The 23162-nt window shown below is 40.7% G+C and overlaps 1 protein-coding gene across 1 annotated transcript; it reads left to right on the top strand.

The window, feature by feature from the left end:
* Window positions 1–15587: 15587 nt before the first annotated feature.
* Window positions 15588–21751, top strand: GDF3 (growth differentiation factor 3; the record flags this gene model as incomplete). Its single annotated transcript, XM_079715338.1, has 2 exons — window positions 15588–15855; window positions 20925–21751. 2 exons carry the CDS (start codon window positions 15588–15590, stop codon window positions 21749–21751), a joined length of 1095 nt encoding a protein of 364 aa, XP_079571464.1.
* Window positions 21752–23162: the final 1411 nt, after the last annotated feature.

The following is a 23162-nucleotide window of genomic DNA, read 5'->3' as shown; positions in this document are numbered from 1 at the left end:
GTATGATGGCAGTAGACTGCAAGAACTGTCTGCCACTATTTGTAAAGGTTTTAGTGGGTGTGGTTCCTATACTTACCTGCCATTAGGCATGGACTACCATGCTCTTGTCTGGAACCTACTTGTTGGCTGATCCAGCCCAGCCAAACTCATGTCCGTGAGACATTAGTAAGGTTTTTCCCTACCAGTAAACCAGCAACCATTAGTCAGATAGCTACAGAAGAAAAAAGTAACCCTTCTTCTGTTGCTTGGCAGTATGACATCTTTATTTGAAAATTCTCAGCTGAATATGGCAGAAATAGTATACTCACAAAAAGAAAAGCCAGTGCTACACTATAATAGTTTTTGTTACCATTTCCCTTCCTTTAACAGAGGCAGGAGTAAAATGTGTAATGTGATATCCTTCATGGGATCCTGCAACAGAAAAAAAAGACATAGGTTAAAAACTAAGGGAATCTAAATAAACTGTGACTTTATTTAGTAATAATGTACTGATATTGGTCTATTAATATTAATAAATGTATCAGACTAAGTTAAGATAATAGTAGGGGAAATTGATGTGGGGCATATGCAAATTCTGTATTATCCTCTCAATTTTTCTGTAACTCTAAAGCAGTTCTAAAAAATAAAATCTAAGGACTTCCCTGGCAGTCCAGTGGTTAAGACTCCACACTTCCACTGCAGGGGGCATAGGTTCGATTCCTGGTTGGAGAACTAACATCCCACATGCCGCGTGGTGTGGCCAAAAAAAATTAAAATAAAATAAAAAATAAAGTCTATTAAAAAAGGTTGGAATAGGGCTTCCCTGGTGGCGCAGTGGTTGAGAGTCCGCCTGCCGATGCAGGGGACACGGGTTCGTGTCCCAGTCTGGGAAGATCCCGCGTGCTGCAGAGCGGCTGGGCCCGTGAGCCATGGCCGCTGAGCCTGCATCCGGAGCCTGTGCTCTGCAACGGGAGAGGCCACAACAGTGAGAGGCCCGTGTACTGCAAAAAAAAAAAAAGGTTGGAATAAAAGCCACAAAAAAATTAAAGGAAGATAAGCTCATATGTAAATAACAGATAAGGAGTGGTGTCAGACTAAAATATAAATCATTGTTGCTTCATATACAGCTTTTTCCTAACATAATGTTTTGCACCACTGAGTAAAAGCATCCAATAGCAAAGTATGTAATGCCTATTCCCTCCAGGTTCCAGCTCTTGGTAGTTTGACTTTTGCATTTTATCCTCTATATAACGTCAGCAGCTTCACGCCTCTCTAAGTTCTCTTTCATCAAGCTGCTTTTACCTTTGTTAGGAATTTTATATGTTTTTCTAATAGTGCTAGTATGTTTGTATTAGAATTGTTAGTGTTGTGTGGAGTCAAATAGATTTCAAGTGCTTTTTCCTCTTAGCCTTGTAGTCCTCATAATAACTGTGTGTGCGTCTGTCTCAGGAATATTTGACCCTGTTCAAAAGCCTTTCTTAAGACATTGGCTTCCACAACACCACATTTTTCAGGTTTCTCTTTTACCCAAAGGAAAGTCAGTTTTTCCTTGTATTTTGTTCTGTTAAAAGGTAAACTAGTGGGAGGTACAAACTATTGAGTTTAAGATAGGCTCAGGGTTGTATTACACAACATGAGGAATATAGCCAATATTTTGTAATAACTGTAAATGGAAAGTAACTTTTAAAAATTGTACAAAATTTTTTTAAAACGGAAGTTTTTGCTTTTGTCAGGTTTTAATAGCCTCTGTCTCATAATAAATGAGTTTGGCCCATTCACATTATTGTGGAAAAAAAGTAAACTAAATATTAAAAATTGTAAGAGTTTATTTAGTTTAGGAGGAATAAATCAGGAGCTTGAGCTGAACATACACGCACTACTATATATAATATAGACAACTGGGACTTCCCCGGCAGTCCAGTGGTTAAGACTCTGCCTTCCAATGCAGGGGGCGCAGGTTTGATCCCTGGTTGGGGAACTAAGATCCTGCATGCCTGCCATGCGGTATGGCCAAAAAAAAAAAAAAAAAAAATTCAACAGTCCAGAGAGGACACCTTTGAAAAAATATGTACAAAAGCTACTGTGTGCTATTACACAGATCCTGGCCACATAAGGTCAGTCCACTTAAAACTCTTGAAAGCCCCCCAGTTGTCCACAGATTAAAATCTAAACTTCCATACAATTTACAAGGCCTTTCGTGTTCTAGCCCATATTTTACTTCTCCACCTTATCATTCTCTCAGGGTTTTGCTTATGCTCTGCTCTATCCTCACCCTCCTCCCAATTCCTGTGTGGCTACAGGCCCCACGTGAGGGAGCATGTGCCCCCTCTCCTTGTAGGCCCAACCCTCCCCCAACTCCTATGATGGTAACAGCAAATACTAAGAATGTGTCAGACCGAGCATTTTACCTTCATTATGCCAGTTAATCCGAATAACCCTATGGGGTAGGTACCTTCATTTTTTTCTTTTACAGGTAGGGAAATTAAGGCACAGAGCTTAAAAGTAACTTGCACAGAGCCACATGGGCAACCGTGGTGGAGCCCTGGTAGGAGCCAGGCAGTCTGTCTTCAAAGTCCACCTTTTAGTCATTCCTGTGGTCTTCACTGAAATGTCATTTTTCCAGTGAGCAGCCCTGGTCCCTTAGTTCTAGGTGAAATGTCTTTCACATTGCTGCCTCAGGATTTGGACTTACCCTATCACATTGTCATTGTTGGTTTTCTTATCAGTCACCTGACCAGAATGTAAACTCCGTGAAAGAAAGGGGAACCTCTGTTGTTCAAGAGTGTCATTAGTGTGGTAGCATTTACTTTGTCTTGCCTGGGACCCACATTAGGAAATACACCTAGTAATATGTCCAGATAAACATTAATAGCTAAAAAGTTTCAGGAAAGAATTATTAGCTATTGCACAATGCATTCTAGTATTTTCTACACAGTTGGGGTTTTTTTTGTTTTTTTAAATGCTCCTGGAGACACACAATTTACTTCACTCTTCATTAATGAGTCAAGACAAAGCTTGAAAAGCACCAACCAAGTGCATTGCCTGGAGCAAAGTTGGTGCATCATAATATCTGTTTAATCATTCATTCATTCTTGAGTCACATGGGCATGTGTATTTCATACTCATATATAAAAAGTCAGAGTATTCAAAAAGAATGAGTACATTAGTTTTCAATTTTTTTGATTTTTGTTCTTTTTTCCTCTCCCCTAAAACTTGTAAATTCTCCCTCTAATTTTGAAACAGCAAAGATAAACTTGGTGTTCCTAAATCCCAAAAGAGGTCAAAGAAGTTAATCCTAAAAGTTAAAGGTCATGAGCAACATCTTTTCTATTGTCTTCTGACCCTGTAGGCAAGAACACTTTTAAGAATTTGTTATCTAAGAATGCAAGGCTTAAGAAACACTGCTATCCAAGGTGATAAAAATGACCCTGCCAGTCCTTTTCAACTGCAAATTTATAGCTTTGGAGGGATGGAGAACTAGTTCTTGTTTTCTTTCCTGAAGCCCAGATATTAAGGGCAGTCTTTTAGATAAGAAAGACGATTTAGACATTTAAGCATTAATATTTTATTTTCGTTGCCTTTGGAGAAAACAAAAAGATTCATAAATCTTTTATCCAGAAGAGAAGTTGTTCATGAACATTTACTTAAATTTTAAACTGCCAAACAAGAACATGTTTCTTAATCATAATTTACAAAATATTAAGTATAAGTTTTTCTAAGTAATATTATTTTCTTTCACCTAATTTTAATTTACAAAGTTATTCAACTGTTTAAAAATTTTTTAAATTAGATTTACCCTGTCTAAATATATAATTGACTATTGCTGTGTGCTTATATTTATTTTTATTCCTAGATTCGTTTTTTTCTTATTTAATTAAATTAATTTATTTATTGGCCGTGCCAGGCAGCATGCGGGATCTTAGTTCCCTGACCAGAGATTGAAACCGTGCCCCCTGCAGTGGAAGCCCGGAGTCTTAACCACTGGACTGCCAGGGAAATCCCCCTAGATTAGTTTTTACGAATGCCTAATACTTTGAGGCAAGCTATTCTGAGTATGGAAATCTGAGTATATAATTTATAGATTAAAGGTCAATTTCCTTGTTAAGATTAAGAAGTCTCAATTCTTCAAATCCATTTTAATTATGAAAGAGAAATATTGATAACACCAAATATTCTAAGTCAGTGGCTGTCAGACTCTTTGAATAAAAAAAACTTCATCTCCCATTTCCCTCCCCCCAAAAAATTCCAAATATTGTTTCCCAGTAAAAACATTAATGAAAAAATACCACCACTTACGCTCACTATCATTTTATAAAGTATAAAAGAAAGACATGGGGACTTCCCTGGTGGCTCAGTGGTTGAGAATCTGCCTGCCAGTGCGGGGCACATGGGTTCAAACCCTGGTCTGGGAAGATACCACATGCCGCGGAGCAGCTAAGCCCGTGCACCACAAATATTGAGCCTGTGCTCTAGAGCCCGGGAGCCACAACTACTGAATCTCGCGCGCCTAGAGCCCGTTGTTCTCCGCAAACAAGAGAAACCACCGCAATGAGAAACCCGCACACCGCAACGAAGAGTAGCCCCCACTCGCCGCAACTAGAGAAAGCACACGCACAACAAAGACCCAACGCAGCCAAAAATAAATAAATAAGTAAATTTATTTTTAAAAAAAAAGATGTTCTCAAATTAAGTTATAGGTCAGATCAGAAAAGACAGTTGGTAGTCATATGACAAATATTTACATATGAACATATGCATATGTGTTTGTATACATAAATGTACTAGACCAATCTTTTCCTGTTGAATATGGATTAAAAATTAGGCCATATTGTAAAAAACCTTAAAATATGCATATTCTTTGACCCAACAATTCCGTTCCTAACAATTTTTCTATAGAAGTACTCGGATAAGTGCTTGAAGATATATCCGTTTCTTTACTAAACAAATAATATTTACTTATTTATTATATTTATTGTGTACTGACTGTCTTACCCCAATAGAATGTAAGTTTGAGGTCAGGGTGTTTTTTTTTTAAAGTATTATTATTTATTTATGTATTATTTATTTATACATTTATTTATTTATGTATTTATTTATTTTGGCTGCGTTGGGTCTTCGTTGCTACGCGCGGGTTTCTCTAGTTGCGGCGAGCGGGGGCCGCTCCTCCTTGTGGTGCGCGGGCCTCTCATAACGGTGGCTTGTCTTTGTTGTGGAGCACAGGCTCTAGGCATGTGGGCTTCAATAGTTGTGGCAGGCGGGGGCTCAGTCGTTGTGGCTTGTGAGCTCTAGAGCACAGGCTCAGTAGTTGTGGCGCACGGGCTTAGTTGCTCCACAGCATGTGTGATCCTCCCAGACCGGGACTCGAACCTGTGTCCCCTGCATCGGCAGGCAGACTCCCAACCACTGTGCCACCAGGGAAGTCCCAAGGTCAGGGGTTTTTGTATCTTCGCTTATATATTTCAAATGCTTAAGACAATGCCTGCACAAATATTTGTTCAACAGATGAATGAAATTATTAGCATGTTGGGAGATATATGCTATGGACAAAATAGAACAGGGTAAAGGAGACTGCAAGTTGTGGGAGACAGGAACAAGTTAGAAATTAAAATAGAATGATAGAATGTTAGGGAGAAGCTCTAAGATGAGGGTGAGGAAGGTGTAAAGACTTGAAGGAGGTGAGGCTATCGAGCGAGAATTTCCCCAGCAGAGGGAACAGTAAGCACATAAAGGACTGGAGTAGCAGCAAAACCAGTCTGGTTGGAGCCGAGTGAACAAGTGGCAAAATTAGTAGCTGATGTAACTGATATGATCTCCTTGACAATGACTTTTCCTCTGACTGAGACAGAGAGCCAGGGAAGGGTTTTGAGCAAATGAGTGAATGAGTTAACTGATCTTCTTAACGCATTGTTGGGACTTCCCTGGTGGTCCGGTGGAAAGACTCTGCACTTTCACTGCAGGGGGTGCGCGGGTTTGATCCCTCATGGGGGAAGTTCCCACATGCTGCACAGCTTAAAAAAAAAAAAGGAATTGGACTGATGTGTTGAGAACAGATTGGTGGGGATGAGGATGGGCCAAGGCTGGAAGCAGAGATGATTTTAAAGGTTATGGCATAATTCAGATGAGAAATAATAGGTCTCAGATTAGGGTGGTAGCAGTGAAGGACAGATTCTGAATATATTTTATAGATAGAACCAGCAGAATTTCCTGATGACTTGAATATGAGGTAGAAGGGAAAGACAGGAGTCAAGGATAATTCCAAGGCTTCAGCCTGAAGAATTGGAGGAACAGGGTTGGCATTAGCTGAGGTAGACAAGCCTGCAAGTGGTGATGCAGGATAAGGTATGTAGATGAGAAATTCTATTTTGGACAATATAAACTTTTATTTTTATTTTTTAAAATAAATTTATTTATTTATTTTTGGCTGCATTGGGTCTTCATTGCTGTGCATGGGCTTTCTCAAGTTGTGGTGAGTGGGAGTTACTCTTCGTTGTGGTGCGCAGGCTTGTCATTGTGGTGGCTTCTCTTGTTGCAGAGCATGTGCTCTAGGCACACGGGCTTCAGTAGTTGTGGCACGTAGGCTTGGTAGTTGTGGCTCGCGGGCTCCAGAGCGCAGGCTCAGTAGTTGTGGCGCACGGGCTTAGTTGCTCCGTGGCATGTGGGATCCTACCGGACTAGGGCTCGAACCCGTGTCCCCTGCATTGGCAGGCAGATTCTGAACCACTGCGCCACCAGGGAAGTCCCCTCAATTTAAATTTTAACAGATGAATAATCCAAGTGAAAAATGGGCAAAAATATTTCTAAAAGAAGTTTAAATAGCCACGAAGCATATGAAAAATTGTGAATTATGTTAAAAGTTCAGTATATTAAGTGAAAACAATTATGCATTTCTCCCTAATGGATTAGGAAAAACAAAAATAATACTGGTGGGCTTCCCTGGTGGTGCAGTGGTTGCGAGTCCGCCTGCCGATGCAGGGAACACGGGTTCGTGCCCGGTCTGGGAGGATCCCACATGCTGCGGAGCGTCTGGGCCCGTGAGCCATGGCCACTGAGCCTGTGCGTCCGGAGCCTGTGCTCTGCGACCGGAGAGGCCACAACAGTGAGAGGCCCACGTACCACACACACACACAAAAAAATAATAATAATAATAATACTGGTGAAACACCATTTTGTGTGGTGGGGAAAAATGGTACTTAGTGTAGTGTTAGAGGGCTCTGAAATGAGGGCTCTGAAATGAGTGCTGTATTATTTGAGAAGATTGACGTGTCATATTACAAAATAAAGACAAACAGAACTGATAAGAGTCTTAAGCACAGCACAGGGGAGGAAAAGTTTTCCTTGAAACTCTTATGGTCTCTGGCTGTGTCTTTTTTTTTTTTTTTTTTTTGCGGTACGCGGGCCTCTCACTGCCGCGGCCTCTCTCGTTGCGGAGCACAGGCTCCGGACGCGTAGGCTCAGCGGCCATGGCTCACGGGCCCAGCCGCTCCGCGGCATGTGGGATCCTCCCGGACCAGGGCACGAACCCTTGTCTCCTGCATCGGCAGGCGGACTCTCAACCACTGCGCTACCAGGGAAGCCCTGGCTGTGTCTTAAAATTAAACTGACAAAGACAGATTAATAGGAGAAAAGCATACAAATTTATAAATCAATGTTTCATGTGAGGGAACTCCCTGGCGGTTCAGTAGTTAGAGCTCTGCACTTCCGCTGCAGGGAACACGGGTTGGATCCCTGGATGGGGGATCCCTGCATGCCTCACAAGGAGACCAAAAAAAAAAAAAAAAGTTTCATGTGACACGGGTGTCTTCATAAGGAAATGAAGACCCAAAGAAACAGTTAGACCTGAGTATTTTTATGCTGTTTGAGGGCAGTCCTGTAGAAATAAGATAATTTAAGGAGTATGAGGTCAGTGTAGGAAACTGGGGGAATTTAACAAGGCCTGTTAGGATTCTTCTGGGTGTTCCTTTGTCATCGGAGATAAGGATGCCCCTCTCCTCTGGGTCTAGAGAGGGCATTTCTAACATGAGGGTCTTATGACCTATTTCAGGGAAGAAGGGTGGGGCAAGGTCAGAGTGACCTTCCTGCTTCTGCCCTTTGCTTTTTTTTTTTTGGCCGCGGCACACGGCTAGTGGGATCTTAGTTCCCCAGCCAGGGATTCAACCCAGGCCCTCAGCAGTGAGAGTGTGGCGTCCTAACCACTGGACAACCAGGAAATTCCCTGCTCTTTTCTCAAATTTCTTTAGCTTACAACATTCAGTATGGCCAAGGTGACATATTTTGGGGTACTGTGTCATGAAACTCATCACCAGATAGCAACTTATAAACAGTATATAGTATATAACTTAAGTATATGTATATGACTTATAGTAACTGTTGAGATGTGGACAACACTCGTTGGAAGTGTTAATATACCTAATGAATAAGTAAGAGGCTCCTGAGACACAGAGTTCATTAGATACACTAAATATGAGTAAGTTAGTAACCTATAAGTCATATTAAAGATGACGGAAAAAATGGAATATATGATGGAACAAACAAAAGTGGTACTTATAGGGAATTCCCTGGCGGTCCAGTGGTTAGGACTCCACGCTTCCACTGCAGGGGGCATGGGTTTGATCCCTGGTCAGGGAACTAAGATCCCATGCCTCACGGTGTGGCCAAAAAGGAAAAAAATGAAAAATAAAAACCAAAAGTGGTACCTATAGTTGAAGGGGATGGAAAGACCAAGTATGAATAGAAGTCGTGCCAACTCTAGGCGGACAGCTGTGTCATCCCCCAATTGGTAACCCACTGATGACACTCATTATGTTTTCATCCTGTTCCCACTTGTGCTCTGCCCTAGCAGGCTAAGTGGCAATCATAGCTGTGGGCAGATGTACTTGCTCCTGTATCTCTCTGACAGAGCAGGTATATGACGTTCCAGGCATCTGCTGTGCCCCCTTGTTCAAAACTCAACTCTGGTCCTCATAAATATACATCAGTGGAAAATGCTGATGTGGCAGAGAGGGGCAGTGAGAAACAAGACACAAACGTTGAATAACCCAGGCGTCAGGTAGCATGGTCCTTCCACTCTACTTTACACCTCATTTTAAGTATGTTAACCCACTCCATCTCTTTTCCCTTGATTCTCACTGTGTTTCAAATTGATTTGAGAAGTGCCGTTGGAGCATCTTCATTTGGTTTGTGAGCCTTTCATTTCTACAGCCTCTTGGATGGCACGACTGGTAGTGTCTTTGGAGGCTACCATTGCATCTAGTTACTACCCACCACCACAGGATGTACGTTAATTAATTAATTAATTGATTGATTGATTGATTGATTATTTTTTTGACCAAGCCGCGTGGCTTGCGGTATCTTAGTTCCCCGACCAGAGATTGAACCTGAGCCCTCAGCAGTGAAAGTGCCGAGTCCTAACCAGTGGACGGCCAAGGAATTCCCTCGAAGAACCTTTTAGATTATATGTCAAAATATTAGCCTTATACAGGATTTATAAAACAACTTCAAGTATTCCCATGAAAATCCTACTTCTAGGCATTTACACTAAAGTCAAACATATGAAATGATGTGTAAAAGGTGGTTTACTCCAGCATTGTTCATAATTGTGAAAATTGCTTAAAAAAAAAAACCCCAAAATCTAAACGTCCGCTGATAATTACTACCTTATTTAGGGCTGTTGGTCCTGGAAAAAGAAAAAACTTCAAACTAAAGGAATTGCAATGAATGGAGAGAACAATGCTAAGGACAGAGCTGACTGTAGCTCTATCAGAAAGAACTTGAATGGTGTGGATACCGACTGTGCTGCAGAGAGGTCTTGTGGCTGATAACAAATGGTAGTAGCTGATAAAACACAAAAAGTTGTCTTTAATAATTGACACACATACACACACAAAACCCCTTGAAAATGGTGATAAAATCTGGTAAATTCTGATAGAGTTTCACAGCTGTTTGACTTTGGGTTACATTGTAGTAATGTGATATCTTTCTGTGGTATTACTTGTCAACTTTTTCCAGACGGGCAAATAGATAAAGTGATTTTAGATGATTTGATGGGTAGCACCTAAGACAGTAAAATTCATGAAAATCAACAGACATTTTACTTGTTTGTTTACATCCAGAACCAAATCACTTAATTACTTACCACTTGGACCATGGTCTGACATGTGTATTTGTGGAAAGCAAGTCTGTCTGGTATAACCAAGAACCCCTATTGCTCTCTGAAGGTGGATTTAAGAATGCGGCTTTGGAGGCTAAAACTAGTAGGCTGAATAGCTACCCCCCCATAGATGTCCATATCCTAAACCCCCAAACCTGTGAATATGTTACCTTATATGCCAAAGGGACCTTATCAATTCAATTAAGTTAAGGATCTTGAGATGGGAAGATTATCCTCTATTGAGGTGAAGTAATCACAAAAGTAATTACAAGTGATAAAGGAGATCAGAGTCAGAGCTATTTGAGGATGTTACTCTGCTGGCTTTGAAAATGGAAAAAGAGGTCACTAGCCAAGGAATGTAGACATACACTAGAAGCTGGAAAAGGCAAGGAAACAGATTCTCCCCTAGAGCCTCCAGAAAGAACACAGCTCTAAGCTATACCTTGATTTTAACCCATTAAAACCTGTTTCAGACTTCTAACCTCCAGAACTGTAAGATAATAATTTGTGTTGTTTTAAGACGCTAAGTTTGTGGTAATTTTTTATAGCAGCAATAAGAAACTAATACACTGAGTCAAAAGAAAAAAATTTAGAATAGTGCTTCTCAACCTGTCTATGGTGAGGGTTTAGCTTGTTGTTTTAATCTCCAGTCGTGGACCAAAATACTTACAAGATAAAATTAGAAAATTACTAGAAATTAAAATTTAAAAACACACAAAATCAAGCCCCACTGAAAAATAATGGATTCATCTGGCATCACATTACTTTGTCAAATTGCTCTAAACATTCCTTAATATTTACTCTTTTTTTTTTTTTTTTTTGCGGTACGCGGGCCTCTCACTGTTGTGGCCTCTTCCGTTGCGGAGCACAGGCTCCGGACGCGCAGGCTCAGCGGCCACGGCTCACGGGTCCAGCTGCCCCGCGGCACGTGGGATCTTCCCAGACCGGGGCACGAGCCCATGTCCCCTGCATTGGCAGGCGGACTCTCAACCACTGCGCCACCAGGGAAGCCCAATATTTACTCTTGTTTTCTGCACTGGTGTCCTCAAGTAACAATCTGCAGATAGGAATAGGTTTACAGCCCACACGGAGTAGATTTTGGATCAGGAGGCTTTAATATTGAGTAGTGTACATTTGAGGTGACAGTGCCTAGAGATCTCAGCAGAACATCTAGACCTCAATTTGTGATCATCACACAGGAGGTGCAAAACCCTGCACTAGGAGTTTCTGATTACCTGATTCTGACCATTACTGAAAATGTTCCTTTTTCTTTTATTTATTTATTAATTTTTTTGACCACGCCAGGTGGTATGCAAGATCTTAGTTCCCTGACCAGGGAACGAACCAATGCCCCCTGCATTGGGAGTGCAGAGTCTTAACCACTGGACCGCCAGGGAAGTCCTTCCTTTTTCTTTTTTAAAGAAAAAATGTATGTGCTATAGTCCAAAATAATGTGAACAACAGAAACGTACATTTCTAAGAAAAGGTACAAATGGCTTAAAAAAAAATCAACCTTAGTAATTAAAGAAGTCCAGGGAATTCCCTGGCGGTCCGGTGATAAGGGCTCCACGCTTCCACTGCAGGGGGCAAGTGTTCGATCCCCGGTCAGTGAACAAAGATGCCACATGCCATGCAGCGCAGCCAAAAAAAAAAAAAAAAGAATAAAGGAAAAAAAAGTCCAAATGAAGTTATAAAAGATATATCAGTTACATCTTATCTTAAAAAGTTAAAGAAGGAAAGAGAATATCTAAGCCCAGCCAGAGTTATTAAAACTAAACTCTCGTTCACTAGTTCTGGGAGTATAAATTGATAAATTATCTAAAACAGTTTATCCCAAAGAATTAAGGCCCTTAACAGTTTTTATGTACATTGAATTGATAATTAGACATAACTTAGTAAGAACATAATATGAAATGCAGATAGGATTTAATTTGTCATGTCATGAAATGCAGTTAAAGGCATAATTATTTAGTGTCTAAAGATTAAAAGAAACATTCCTAAATGAGTGAAAAATGGTATATTAATACAAAGTGATATTATTTCATACTCATTAGGGTGATTCTAAGGGATTTTATTCATTATTGTTTTGTTTTGGTAATGAGATAAAATGCTCAAGCTGTTAAATGCCAAGAATGAGGTTTTAACAGGATGTAAGATATGCTACAGGGACTTCCCTAGCAGTCCAGTGGTTGGGACTCTGAGCTTCCACTGCAGGAGTCACAGTTTCCATCCCTGGTCTGGGAACTAGGACCCCGCAGTCTGCACGGCCAAAACAAACACACACACAAAGCATGCTACAAATATTAACCCTGTGGACCTTTTGAATTTTTCTCCTAATGTCCCCTAACTACTCCTACTCAGACTATAGTTCTTGCTAATTGCCCACCCACCAAAAATAATTATAAATAAATAAATAAATAAATAAATAAATAAATAATACACTTAATAGTAAAATACATCTAAGGAAGTGAAAAATCTCTAATTTTTTCTTGATGTCTACCTCAATTTTAAAAACTTTCTTTCTGAAAATTTATTTTTAGGGCTTCCCTGGTGGCACAGTGGTTGAGAGTCCGCTTGCCAATGCAGGGGACACGGGTTCGTGCCCCGGTCCGGGAGGATCCCACGTGCCGCGGAGCGGCTGGGCCCGTGAGCCATGGCCGCTGAGCCTGCGCGTCCGGAGCCTGTGCTCCGCAACGGGAGAGGCCACGACAGTGAGAGGCCCGCGTATCACAAAAAAAAAAAAAAAAAAAAAAAAAAAAAAAAAAAAAAAAAAAAGGCTGGGCCCGTGAAAATTTATTTTTAGTGTGCTGGCTTTGCAGGTGCCCTCAGCAAATTTATACTCTATTTATTTGGGCAATCCCTCATTGCTGCGTCATTCCTCTCTTCTCTATCTCTTCTCTAAAGACTACGAAGAGAGTTGTGCATGGTCACAGGGTGTGGGTTATAATTAGTATGAGAAATCTCAATGAATTTTCCTTAATTCTTGAAGAGTCTTCTCAATTTCTTTATGTCCATGCTAACGCTATGGCTTGCTATCATGTTTAGAGAGGATGGAGGATGTGTCCACAATTCAGCTGAGTTAGAAAAGGTTAAAAGACAAGAAACAAGACAAAACAAAAAACCCCAGGTCTTTTTATTACAAGAAAAGGAGCTCATATATGTACAAATATCAGTAGGAGGGTGTGAGTGAGAGCTGAAAGTCCAGAATTACAGTGTTTTTTGTTTGTTTCTTTTGTTTTTGTGGGTGTTTTATTTTTTAATTAAAAATTTTTTATTTTATACAATTTTGAAAGGTTACTTTCCATTTACAGTTATTACACAATATTGGCTATATTCCCCGTGTTGTACAATACATCCTTGAGCCTGTCTTATACCTAGTAGTTTGTACCTCCCACTCTCCCACCCCTATATTGCCCCTCCCCACTCCCCTAGAATTATAGTGTTTTTGTTTGTAGAACCCTTAAAGAAGGTCAAATGTAATGCTGTAATTTTATAGGGAAAGAAAGTGAGACCCTTCATGATATCTCAGGCCATTCATATTCTATTTAAAAAATGGCCATGCTCGTATTCAAGGAATGATTTAAATGAACTCAGACTCTTGCATCTTCCCGTACAGAGGAGAGCGCTAACTTCATTAACTTGAGATGTCTGGGTTTTTTTTTTTTTTGGCCGTGCCACATGGCATGTGGGATCTTAGTTCCCCAACCACGGATCGAACCCACACCCACCTGCAGTGGAAGCCTGGAGTCTTAACCACTGGACTGCCAGGGAAGTCCCTGTTCTTCTTTAATTAACAATAATCTTTTGGGTTTCCCTGGTGGCGCAGTGGTTAAGAATCTGCCTGCCAATGCAGGGGACACGGGTTTGAGCCCTGGTCTGGGAAGATCCCACATGCCGCAGAGCAACTAAGCCCGTGAGCCACAACTACTGAGCCTGCGCTCTAGAGCCCACGTGCTACAACTACTGAGCCCGTGTGCCACAACTACTGAAGCCCATGTGCCTAGAGCCCACAGTCCGCAGCAAGAGAAGCCACCGCAATGAGAAGCCTGCGCACTGCAACTAAGAGTAGCTCCCGCTCACCGCAACTAGAGAAAAGCCCGCTTACAGCAAGGAAGACCAGAGACAGCCAAAAAAAAAAGGTGGGAGAGAAACTGACCAAGATTCAGAGAGCCTGATGTAAGGGGTTTGAGTTTATGAATGGCTATAATTTCAGGGCAATGATTTGTGACCCCAAATCATTCGTGACACTAGAAACCGCCCCCCTTCCCACCACTCTCAATTTAAAAGGTTCAAATGATAAATTTTCATAAAACAGTTGCTTACTGTTTATAAAAATGAAAGGCAATCAAAATATATATCTATATATCCTCTTTCCATCTACAAATACTGCAGTAATAAAATTTATCAAGATAAAAAAATAGGTGGTATAAAATAATGTAAAATGATAAACTGTCTGTTCTCAAAAAGCTTGAAAATTACTTGGGTGACAAACAAGCTAATTCTTCTATAGCATTTGAAAAATCTTATAATGTTTTGGCCAAAACAAAACAAAGAACCAAAACAGAAATTGATGTATGCTGCCTTGTTTAGACTGCTCAATAACCTATTTGCCTTTACACGTGTAGTTCCTTCAGCCCTGAATGTCTTACAGAAAAATGTCTGCTAATCTTTGAAGTTTTCTCCACTGTGAACACTTTGTGTGTGCTTACCTTTTGGCAGGCTCTGTGCCGAGCACTTTAAACACATCATCTTATCAGATTCCTATGGCAAATTAGAAGGCAGGTTTTTCTTTTCAGTTGAGAAAACAAAATTTAGGAAGGTTAAGTGACATGTCCAATGTCACAGAGCTAATAAGTACTGGAACCAGAATTACCCAGTCAGTCTGATTTCTGACTTTTAATCAGGAAGGTCAAAGTTAGTAGAACAAAATTCAGTCCTAGAGCTGAAAACAGACGGGCAGTGTAGATCAACCTCCCCAGGAGGGGTTTTCCCTCCCCGGTTTGGTTTTCCACCTGGCTGTGGATATAGTTTAGTAGAACTCTACCTGTGTATTTGTCTAATTAGACTATGAATGACAAGACTTTCCATTACTAATAATATGTTCCTAGCACCCATCTCAGCGCGTTGCACATAATAGATGCTTAATAAATGTTTCTTAAAAGAATAAATGTGTATCTCCTTTCCACTCAGTCTACTGCTGACAAATCTCAGATTGTTGTAGAGTTAGGTCCATGCGTGGGTAATCTTTCTTTTGTGAATTTTTTTCTGGGAGAGCAGAACTGGGGAAGAGAAAAAAAAAACCTGTCCTTTTGTATCCAATTGCCTTTGAGAAGCTGGGAAGAGAGCAATTCACACCTGATTATCTTGCCTCAGATAAATTAGCAGCACCTGAATTGCTGGGCAGTCAGGCGCTAGAGCTCTCTGCAGCCCCACTAGCCAGCTTCGCCTCGGCTCAGGGGCCATGCTTCCTTCGCTGCCAGGCTTGGCTTTAGGCCTCCTGTTAATCCTGGCCTTGGGCCAGACATTCCAATTCCAAGAACATGTCTTTCTCCAGTCTCTGGGCTTAGACAAAGAGCCTTCACCCAAGAAGTTCCAACCTGTGCCTTCCATCTTGAAGAGAATTTTCCAGGATCAAGAGGCAGCAGCAACCACTGGCGTCTCTCAAGACTTGTGCTACGTGAAGGAGCTGGGTGTCCGTGGGAACATACTCCGACTTCTCCCAGATCAAGGTGAGGACATTGGAGTCTTTCCTGGAGATGAATCTGGTGTGAAGAAAGGAATAAAGGGGAAGTAACAATTACTGAGGGGCTCATGGGCGGCCACGTACTGGTAATTTACACATTTTATCTTACTTAATCCCAACCACTGTCCTGAGAGGAAGGCAGGTATTCTTATCAAGTTTTTAACAATCAGGAAATTGAGGCTCAGACAGTAGATAACCTGTAACCTATTCAAGATCATACAGCTAGTGTGTGAACAAAGCCAGGACTCAAAATGTTTTTTTCTGAATCAACAGCTTTGTGCTACAATTTAGGTGGAGGTGTGAGGGTGGAATTAGGGCTCAGTCTCCCACCCCTGAGCCCCAGATTTACTCATCCTGGTCCTCTGGGCTCAGTTTGCCCGGGACTTTTTGCTTCCCGCTCCATACCTTCCCATTACTTTTTTTTTTTTTGCGGTACGCGGGCCTCTCACTGTTGTGGCCTCTCCCGTTGCGGAGCCCAGGCTCCGGACGCGCAGGCTCAGCGGCCATGGCTCACGGGCCCAGCCGCTCCGCGGCATGTGGGATCTTCCCGGACCAGGGCATGAACCCGCCTCCCCTGCATTGGCAGGCAGACTCTCAACCCCTGCGCCACCAGGGAAGCCCCCCATTACTTTTGATGGGTAGAAAAGGCTATTCTTGATTTGTAAATACAAGGCGATAATATATGCCATTGTCATACCCTTCAGATAATTCAGTAACTTGCCAAACTGACCACCCACCAAAAATTACCCAGATCAACTGTTAAAAGGTGATTCTCCAGCCTAGTTCCTGCCCCTCACGCCCCCACCCGATTCTTTTCTTTTTAATGTCTTTAAAAAATTAATTATTTATTTTTGGCTGCGTTGGGTCTTCGTTGCTGCGCGCGGGCTTTCTCTAGTTGTGGCGAGCGGGGGCTACTCTTCATTGCAGCGCACAGGCTTCTCGTTGCGGTGGCTTCTTTTGTTGCAGAGCAGGTGCTCTAGGCGCACGGGCTTCAGAAGTTGTGGCACGTGGGCTCAGTAGTTGTGGCTCGCGGGCTCTAGGGCACAGGCTCAGTAGTTGTGGCGCATGGGCTTAGTTGCTCCGTGTCATGTGGGGTCTTCCTGGACCAGGGCTCGAACCCGTGTCCCCTTCATTGGCAGGCGGGTTTTCAACCACTGTGCCGCCAGGGAAGTCCCCCCCACAGGATTCTTATTCAAAGTCAGAGATAGGTGTTGTAATGTGCATTTCTATATAGCCTCCCAGGTGGTTGAGGTGGGAGGAATTGAGAGCCCTAGTTTGTTAGTTTTACAGCAACTGGAAATAAGATTTGAGTCCAAGAAGCATTTATTGGATGCCTACTAAGTGCCGGCAACTGTGTAAGACCATGAGAGTACAGAGATGAATGACAAAGTCAGCTTTTTAAGAGTTTATAGAAGACACATCAACAAACAGATGACTTCCATACATTGTGCTAAGTGTCACATTAGATGCCTTGGGGGTGGGGCTTCAGGGACAATTCCTGGAGGAAAGTTAAGAGGTGAGGGGAGCTGGTGTGAAGGGTTTTCCAAGGAGAGAGTAGGAAATGGCTGAGGCTACTTCCTTCCCTCCACCATGGAAAAAAAAACTTTGAATTTTTGTGATGATCAAAATTCTATCTAATGGTACAGGAAAAGGACACGATCTCATTATCACTCCTCCCTAATGCTCCCCCTAGAGAAAACCACCATTAATAGTTGATGTATATTCTTCCAGAATTTTCTTCTTTGCATATATATAATATAAACTTGTCATTTTTTTAATAAATGGGATCATACTATACATTCCTCCAATATTATGAACATTTTGTTCAAGTCAGAACATATAGTCAACTTATCCCTGTTTTAATGGTTATATGATATTCCATTGTATAGACATGCTACAATTTATGTGACTGATGCCCTGTTGATGAACATAAACATATTATAATAGTGCAGCTTTATATCCATTTTGTATGTGTGTGTGCGTGCGTGCACTTTTTCTATTATTTCCCTGGATAAGTTCTTAGAAGGGTATTGTATCAAAGGGTAGGCACATTTATACTGTTTTGTTTTCTTTTTTACATTTATACTTTTGATGTACAGCAAATATCCTTTAAAATTTATACTCCACGTTGAGTGTGTGAGAATTCTCACTTTGACAGTAGTCTCTTTAAAATAGAAACTTATTGAAGTAAAATGTACATTCAGAAAGGTGCATAAATTGTACAGAACAGCTCAGTGAAGTTTTGCAGAATAACTAGCACCCAGATCAAGAAACAGTACATGACCAGCACCCCAGAGGATCCTTCATGCCCCCTTCTGTTAATCACTACCTCTCTGCAAGGGTAACTGCTATCCTGACATCTAACATTATGTATTAGTTTTGCCTGTTTTTGAACTTCATGTAAGTGGAACTGTGGAATGTATCCATTTTCGTGTCTGGCTTCTTTCACTCAACATTACATTTGTGAGATTTATCCATGTTGTGTGTATTTGTAGTTCATTTTCATTGCTGTATAGGATTTTATTCTGTTAGTATATGACAGTGTACTTATCTGTGCTGCACTGGGTGGCCATTAGGTAACAACACTCTTTTAGCTTTTAATTTTTGTTAATCTGGTAGCAAAACATGATCTCGTTGTTTTAATATGTTTCTTTAATAAAGTGGAATGATGCCCTTTCAAATGGATAATGGATCATTTATTTATTTGCTTATTTATTTAAGACTTAGCATATAGTCTTTTTTTTCTTCCAGCTTTATTGGGATATAATTGACATACAGCACTGTATAAGTCTAAGGTGTACAGCACAATGATTTGATTTACGTATATCACAAAACAATTATCTCAATAAGTATAGTGAGGGAAGTTCCTGGTGGTCCAGTGGTTAGGACTTGGCGCTTTCACTCCCATGGCTTAAGTTCAATCCCTGATTGGGGAACTAAAATCCCAGAAGCCGTGCTGTGTAGCCAAAACAACAACAACAACAACAAATCCAATAAGTATAGCAAACATCCACTGTCTCAGATAGATACAAAGTTACAGAAATAGAAAAAAAATTTTTTTCCTTGTGCTAAAAACTTAGAATTTACTTACTCTTTTATACACAACATACAGCATTATTGACTATATTTATCATGTTTATTATCTTAAAATGTGAATCATTCATTTTTATTTTTCAAATAATTGTATTATTATTTGAAAATTTATACATTAAATTTTCAAATTTAAACATTAAATTTATACATTAAATAATGTATACATTATTTACACATTATGACCCTTTTCCTATTGAGGATTCTTTTCCTTAATGATTTGTGAAGCCTCTTAATCATTTGTAAAAGCTCTTTATAGACATATTACAAGTATTCTTGGTTGTTCTTTCAGCTTTTAATTTTGTTCATGATGTCTTTTGAATATAGAAGCTTTTTATTTTCATGTTTTCAAATCTGTTCATCTTTTCCTCTCTGTCTTTTGGGTTTTTTTTCATGCCTAAGGAATGTAATTTAGTGATATGGGTAAAAAGTGAGACCAATATGTTAGAATTAAAGCCGTGCACAGGAGAGATCAACTGTTCAGGGAGGTTGAGAAGGATATGCACTGTGAAAACATCCTTGCATTTGCTAGTTAGTCAACACTTAAAGATGTTTATTTCAGTGGACCAGTAGGGTAAGAGAGTTGGACAATAAAAAGAATATATGGTAAGCAGTAGAGACAGCAAACACAGACTAATCTTTTTTAAGAAGATGGTCAGTGAAAAGAAAGGGAGAGATGATATAGTAGACTTGAACAGGAACCTGGGTAATTTTAAATGCTTTTTAATTTTGTTATTTTTTTAAATGAGCATGAAGAGGCATTGTGGTGGAATGGTTAGAATACCTGGGTTTCCACTGTAATTTCTCCACAAGCTGAATGAGCTTAGAAAATCTTTTAGGGTAGAGCCACCCTACCGAACAAAATGGTGGCATCAGATCAAAGAAGTTATTTGTGGAGAGAGAGAAATTGAAGATGCAAAACAAACAAACAAACAAAAAAAGGGTAAATGTATCCTCTATTGGGCCTTTTCCTAGAGGAGTAGGTGATGTTTGAAAATCTAAGCAGAGAAGTTAGCTTTGAAAACAGGGAGAATTCAACACAATTTCAAAAGATACAGAGAAGTGGGTCCATGTGGAGAAATTGAAGAATCACATTGCATCTCAATTTCCAGTGAAGTGGGAGAAGTATTCAAAAGTATAAGACTAGAAATTATTGATATTGAAAACTGTGGGCTTTAGATAAGAATTACCTAAGGATAAAGCATAAGGGAGCTCCAGAGGGCCAGCCTTGGCTGGATGACAGGCGTTTGTTTTGAAGTAAATCTAAGTGGTTCCAACACCTGACAGCATAGGACATTCTTAAACATTTTTGTGCCATAGGTCCCTTTGGCTGGCAGTTGAAGCCAATGAACCCCTTCTCAGAAAAAGGTTTATATGCCTAAGATAAAAGTTTTAGAATTTTAAAAGAAATCAATTAAATACTGAAATACATTTATAGAAATATTTAAAAAATGAACGTGTGTATAGTAATGCATATGATATTTTATTCATGCAACAAATAACAAGATCTAAAGAAGGGACTATACCATCAATTCAAAGTAGTTTGAGCATAAATGTTATTTTAAGGTATTTGCAACAACTTAATATATGAACATACCTATGATTTTTATTGGTAACAGTGTCACAGGTGCTTACAATATTATTGGGATTTGTCGCCTATATTCATAATTGAAAGAAATGCTAAATGTCACTTAGAGTTTAGTGAAGATAAAGATGTGGTTCTTTTTCCCATCCAAGATTATAGACCTTCTAAATTCTATTCAGGTTCACTTGGAGACCTGCAATATGAAGATAAGAACCTCTGGCCATAAATGAGGAGTGAGAGAAACAAATCCTCCCAAATGGCAGAGTTTAAGTATAGCTGAGAATTTCCTGCCCTTGTTTTGTACACGTGGATATACATATAACATTTGACATTTACATCACATAAGTGGAGGTGACTCAAATCTCTCTGTCCCCATCTAGGTTTCTTCCTTTACTCCGAGAGCCTTTCCCAAACCTCCTCCCGCCTACAGAAGCTCCTCTCCTTTAACCTGTCTGCGATTAAAGATGAGGAACAGTTAACAATGGCCCAGCTGGGCCTGGACTTGGGGCCCAACACTTACTATAACCTGGGACCAGAACTGGAATTGGTTCTGTCCCTGGTTCAGGAGCCACACGTGCGGGGCCAGGCCACCCCAAAGACAGGTAAAATGTTTGCACTGCAGTCAGTACCATGGCCTCAAGGCGTCCTTCACTTCAATCTGTTGGATGTGGCTAAGAGGAATAATTACCCCCAGAAGAACTTAGGTTTGTTCCTAGAGATACTGGTCAAAGGAGGCAGAGCCTCTGGGGTGAATTTTCAGCTTGAGGACACCTGCGCCAGACTGAGACGTTCTCTTCACACTTCCCTGTTGGTGGTCACCCTCAACCCTCAGCAGTGCCACCCTCCTACCCGCAAAAGGAGAGCAGCCATCCCTGCCTCTAAGGCTTCTTGCAAGAACCTCTGCCATCGTCACCAGCTGTTCATCAACTTCCGGGACCTGGGTTGGCACAAGTGGATCATCGCCCCCAAGGGTTTCATGGCAAATTACTGCCATGGAGATTGTCCTTTCTCACTGACCACCTCCCTCAACAGCTCCAATTATGCTTTCATGCAAGCGCTGATGCACGCCATTGACCCAGCAGTTCCCCAGGCTGTCTGCATTCCCACCAAGCTGTCCCCCATCTCCATGCTCTATCAAGACAACGATAACAATGTCATTTTACGGCATTATGAAAACATGGTAGTTGATGAGTGCGGGTGTGGCTAGACTGTCAGCAATAGAACAGAAGGGGTGTTCTTGGGGTAAATGTTCTAATAAAACTATCTGGCTTATGACCTTTGGATCTGAATTGTCAGTATATTTATGTTTACAATTTGTCTTCTTGGAAAATCCATCATGATTAATGATGTCCTGAGTTACACACACACACACACACACACACACACACACACAGCCTTAATGATCTTAGTTAATTTTCTGCATTACGCTCATGGGAGTATATTAGATTCTAGATAGAAGGAAACAGTCATTTATTGATCTTCTATTATGGGCAGGCATTATTCTATGTGTTCCTTATAAATATATTCCACTGGTCTTTGAGGTAAACATTATTATTTATGTTTCATAGATAAAGAAGGTGAGATTTAGAGCAGCTAAATATCCAATTTTTCTAAAGTCATCTACTTTGTGAATTCCCTGGTGGTCCAGTGGTTAGGACTCAGCACTTTCACCACCGAGGCCTGGGTTCAATCCATAGTTGGGGAACTAAGATCCCACAAGCAGCGCAGCACAAACCCAGAAGAATAAATAGAATAGAATAAAATTTTAAAAAATAAAATAAAATCAACTTTCCCTGCCAGACCTCATATGCTATGCTAACAGTGTTACTTAAAATATATATATATATATATATATATATACACACCTATATATATATATATACATATATATATAGGTATATATATATAGGGACTTCCCTGGTGGTAAGACTCTGCACTCTCAATGCAGGGGACCTATGTTCGATCCCTGGTCAGGGACCTAGATCCAGCATGCTTCAACTAAAGATCCTGTGCACCCAAATAAATAAATAAATAAAATAAAAAATATATATATATATATATAAAATAATGTAGAAAAAAATATATCAAAAGAGTACTTGAGGGGCTTCCCTGGCGCAGTGGTTGAGAGTCCGCCTGCCGATGCAGGGGACATGGGTTCGTGCTCTGGTCCGGGAAGATCCTACATGCCGTGGAGCGGCTGGGCCTGTGAGCCATGGCCGCTGAGCCTGTGTGTCTGGAGCCTGTGCTCCGCAACAGGAGAGGCCACAACAGTGAGAGGCCCGCGTACCGCAAAAAAAAAAAAAAGTGAGCAGCCAGGTAGTAGACTGATGGTACAAAGAGAAAAGCAAAGATCTCTTCCTCCAATGGTGGAGGATTCCAGGATTCCAAATGAAAAGTTGGATGACAATTTTACAATGCTGGCTGTTATGAATCCATGTAGCCCTAATTTTACCCAGCACCATCTGCTCCCCCCTTGTTGATGGAGGCTCCTGGGGCACCTCCACCGCCACCTCCATCACTGCAAGCACCACTTAGTAACCTATCTGTGCCCATCTGTAACAGGGAAGAGCTAAATCTATTTCTTTTACCTTTGCTTTTTGTTGCTTTTGTTATTATAA

This window comes from Hyperoodon ampullatus (genome assembly GCF_949752795.1).
Source record: "Hyperoodon ampullatus genome assembly, chromosome: 11".
Classification (NCBI taxonomy): domain Eukaryota; kingdom Metazoa; phylum Chordata; class Mammalia; order Artiodactyla; family Ziphiidae; genus Hyperoodon; species Hyperoodon ampullatus.
Note: the sequence above shows the minus strand (reverse complement) of the source record. Positions and strands in the feature narration are given on the sequence as shown.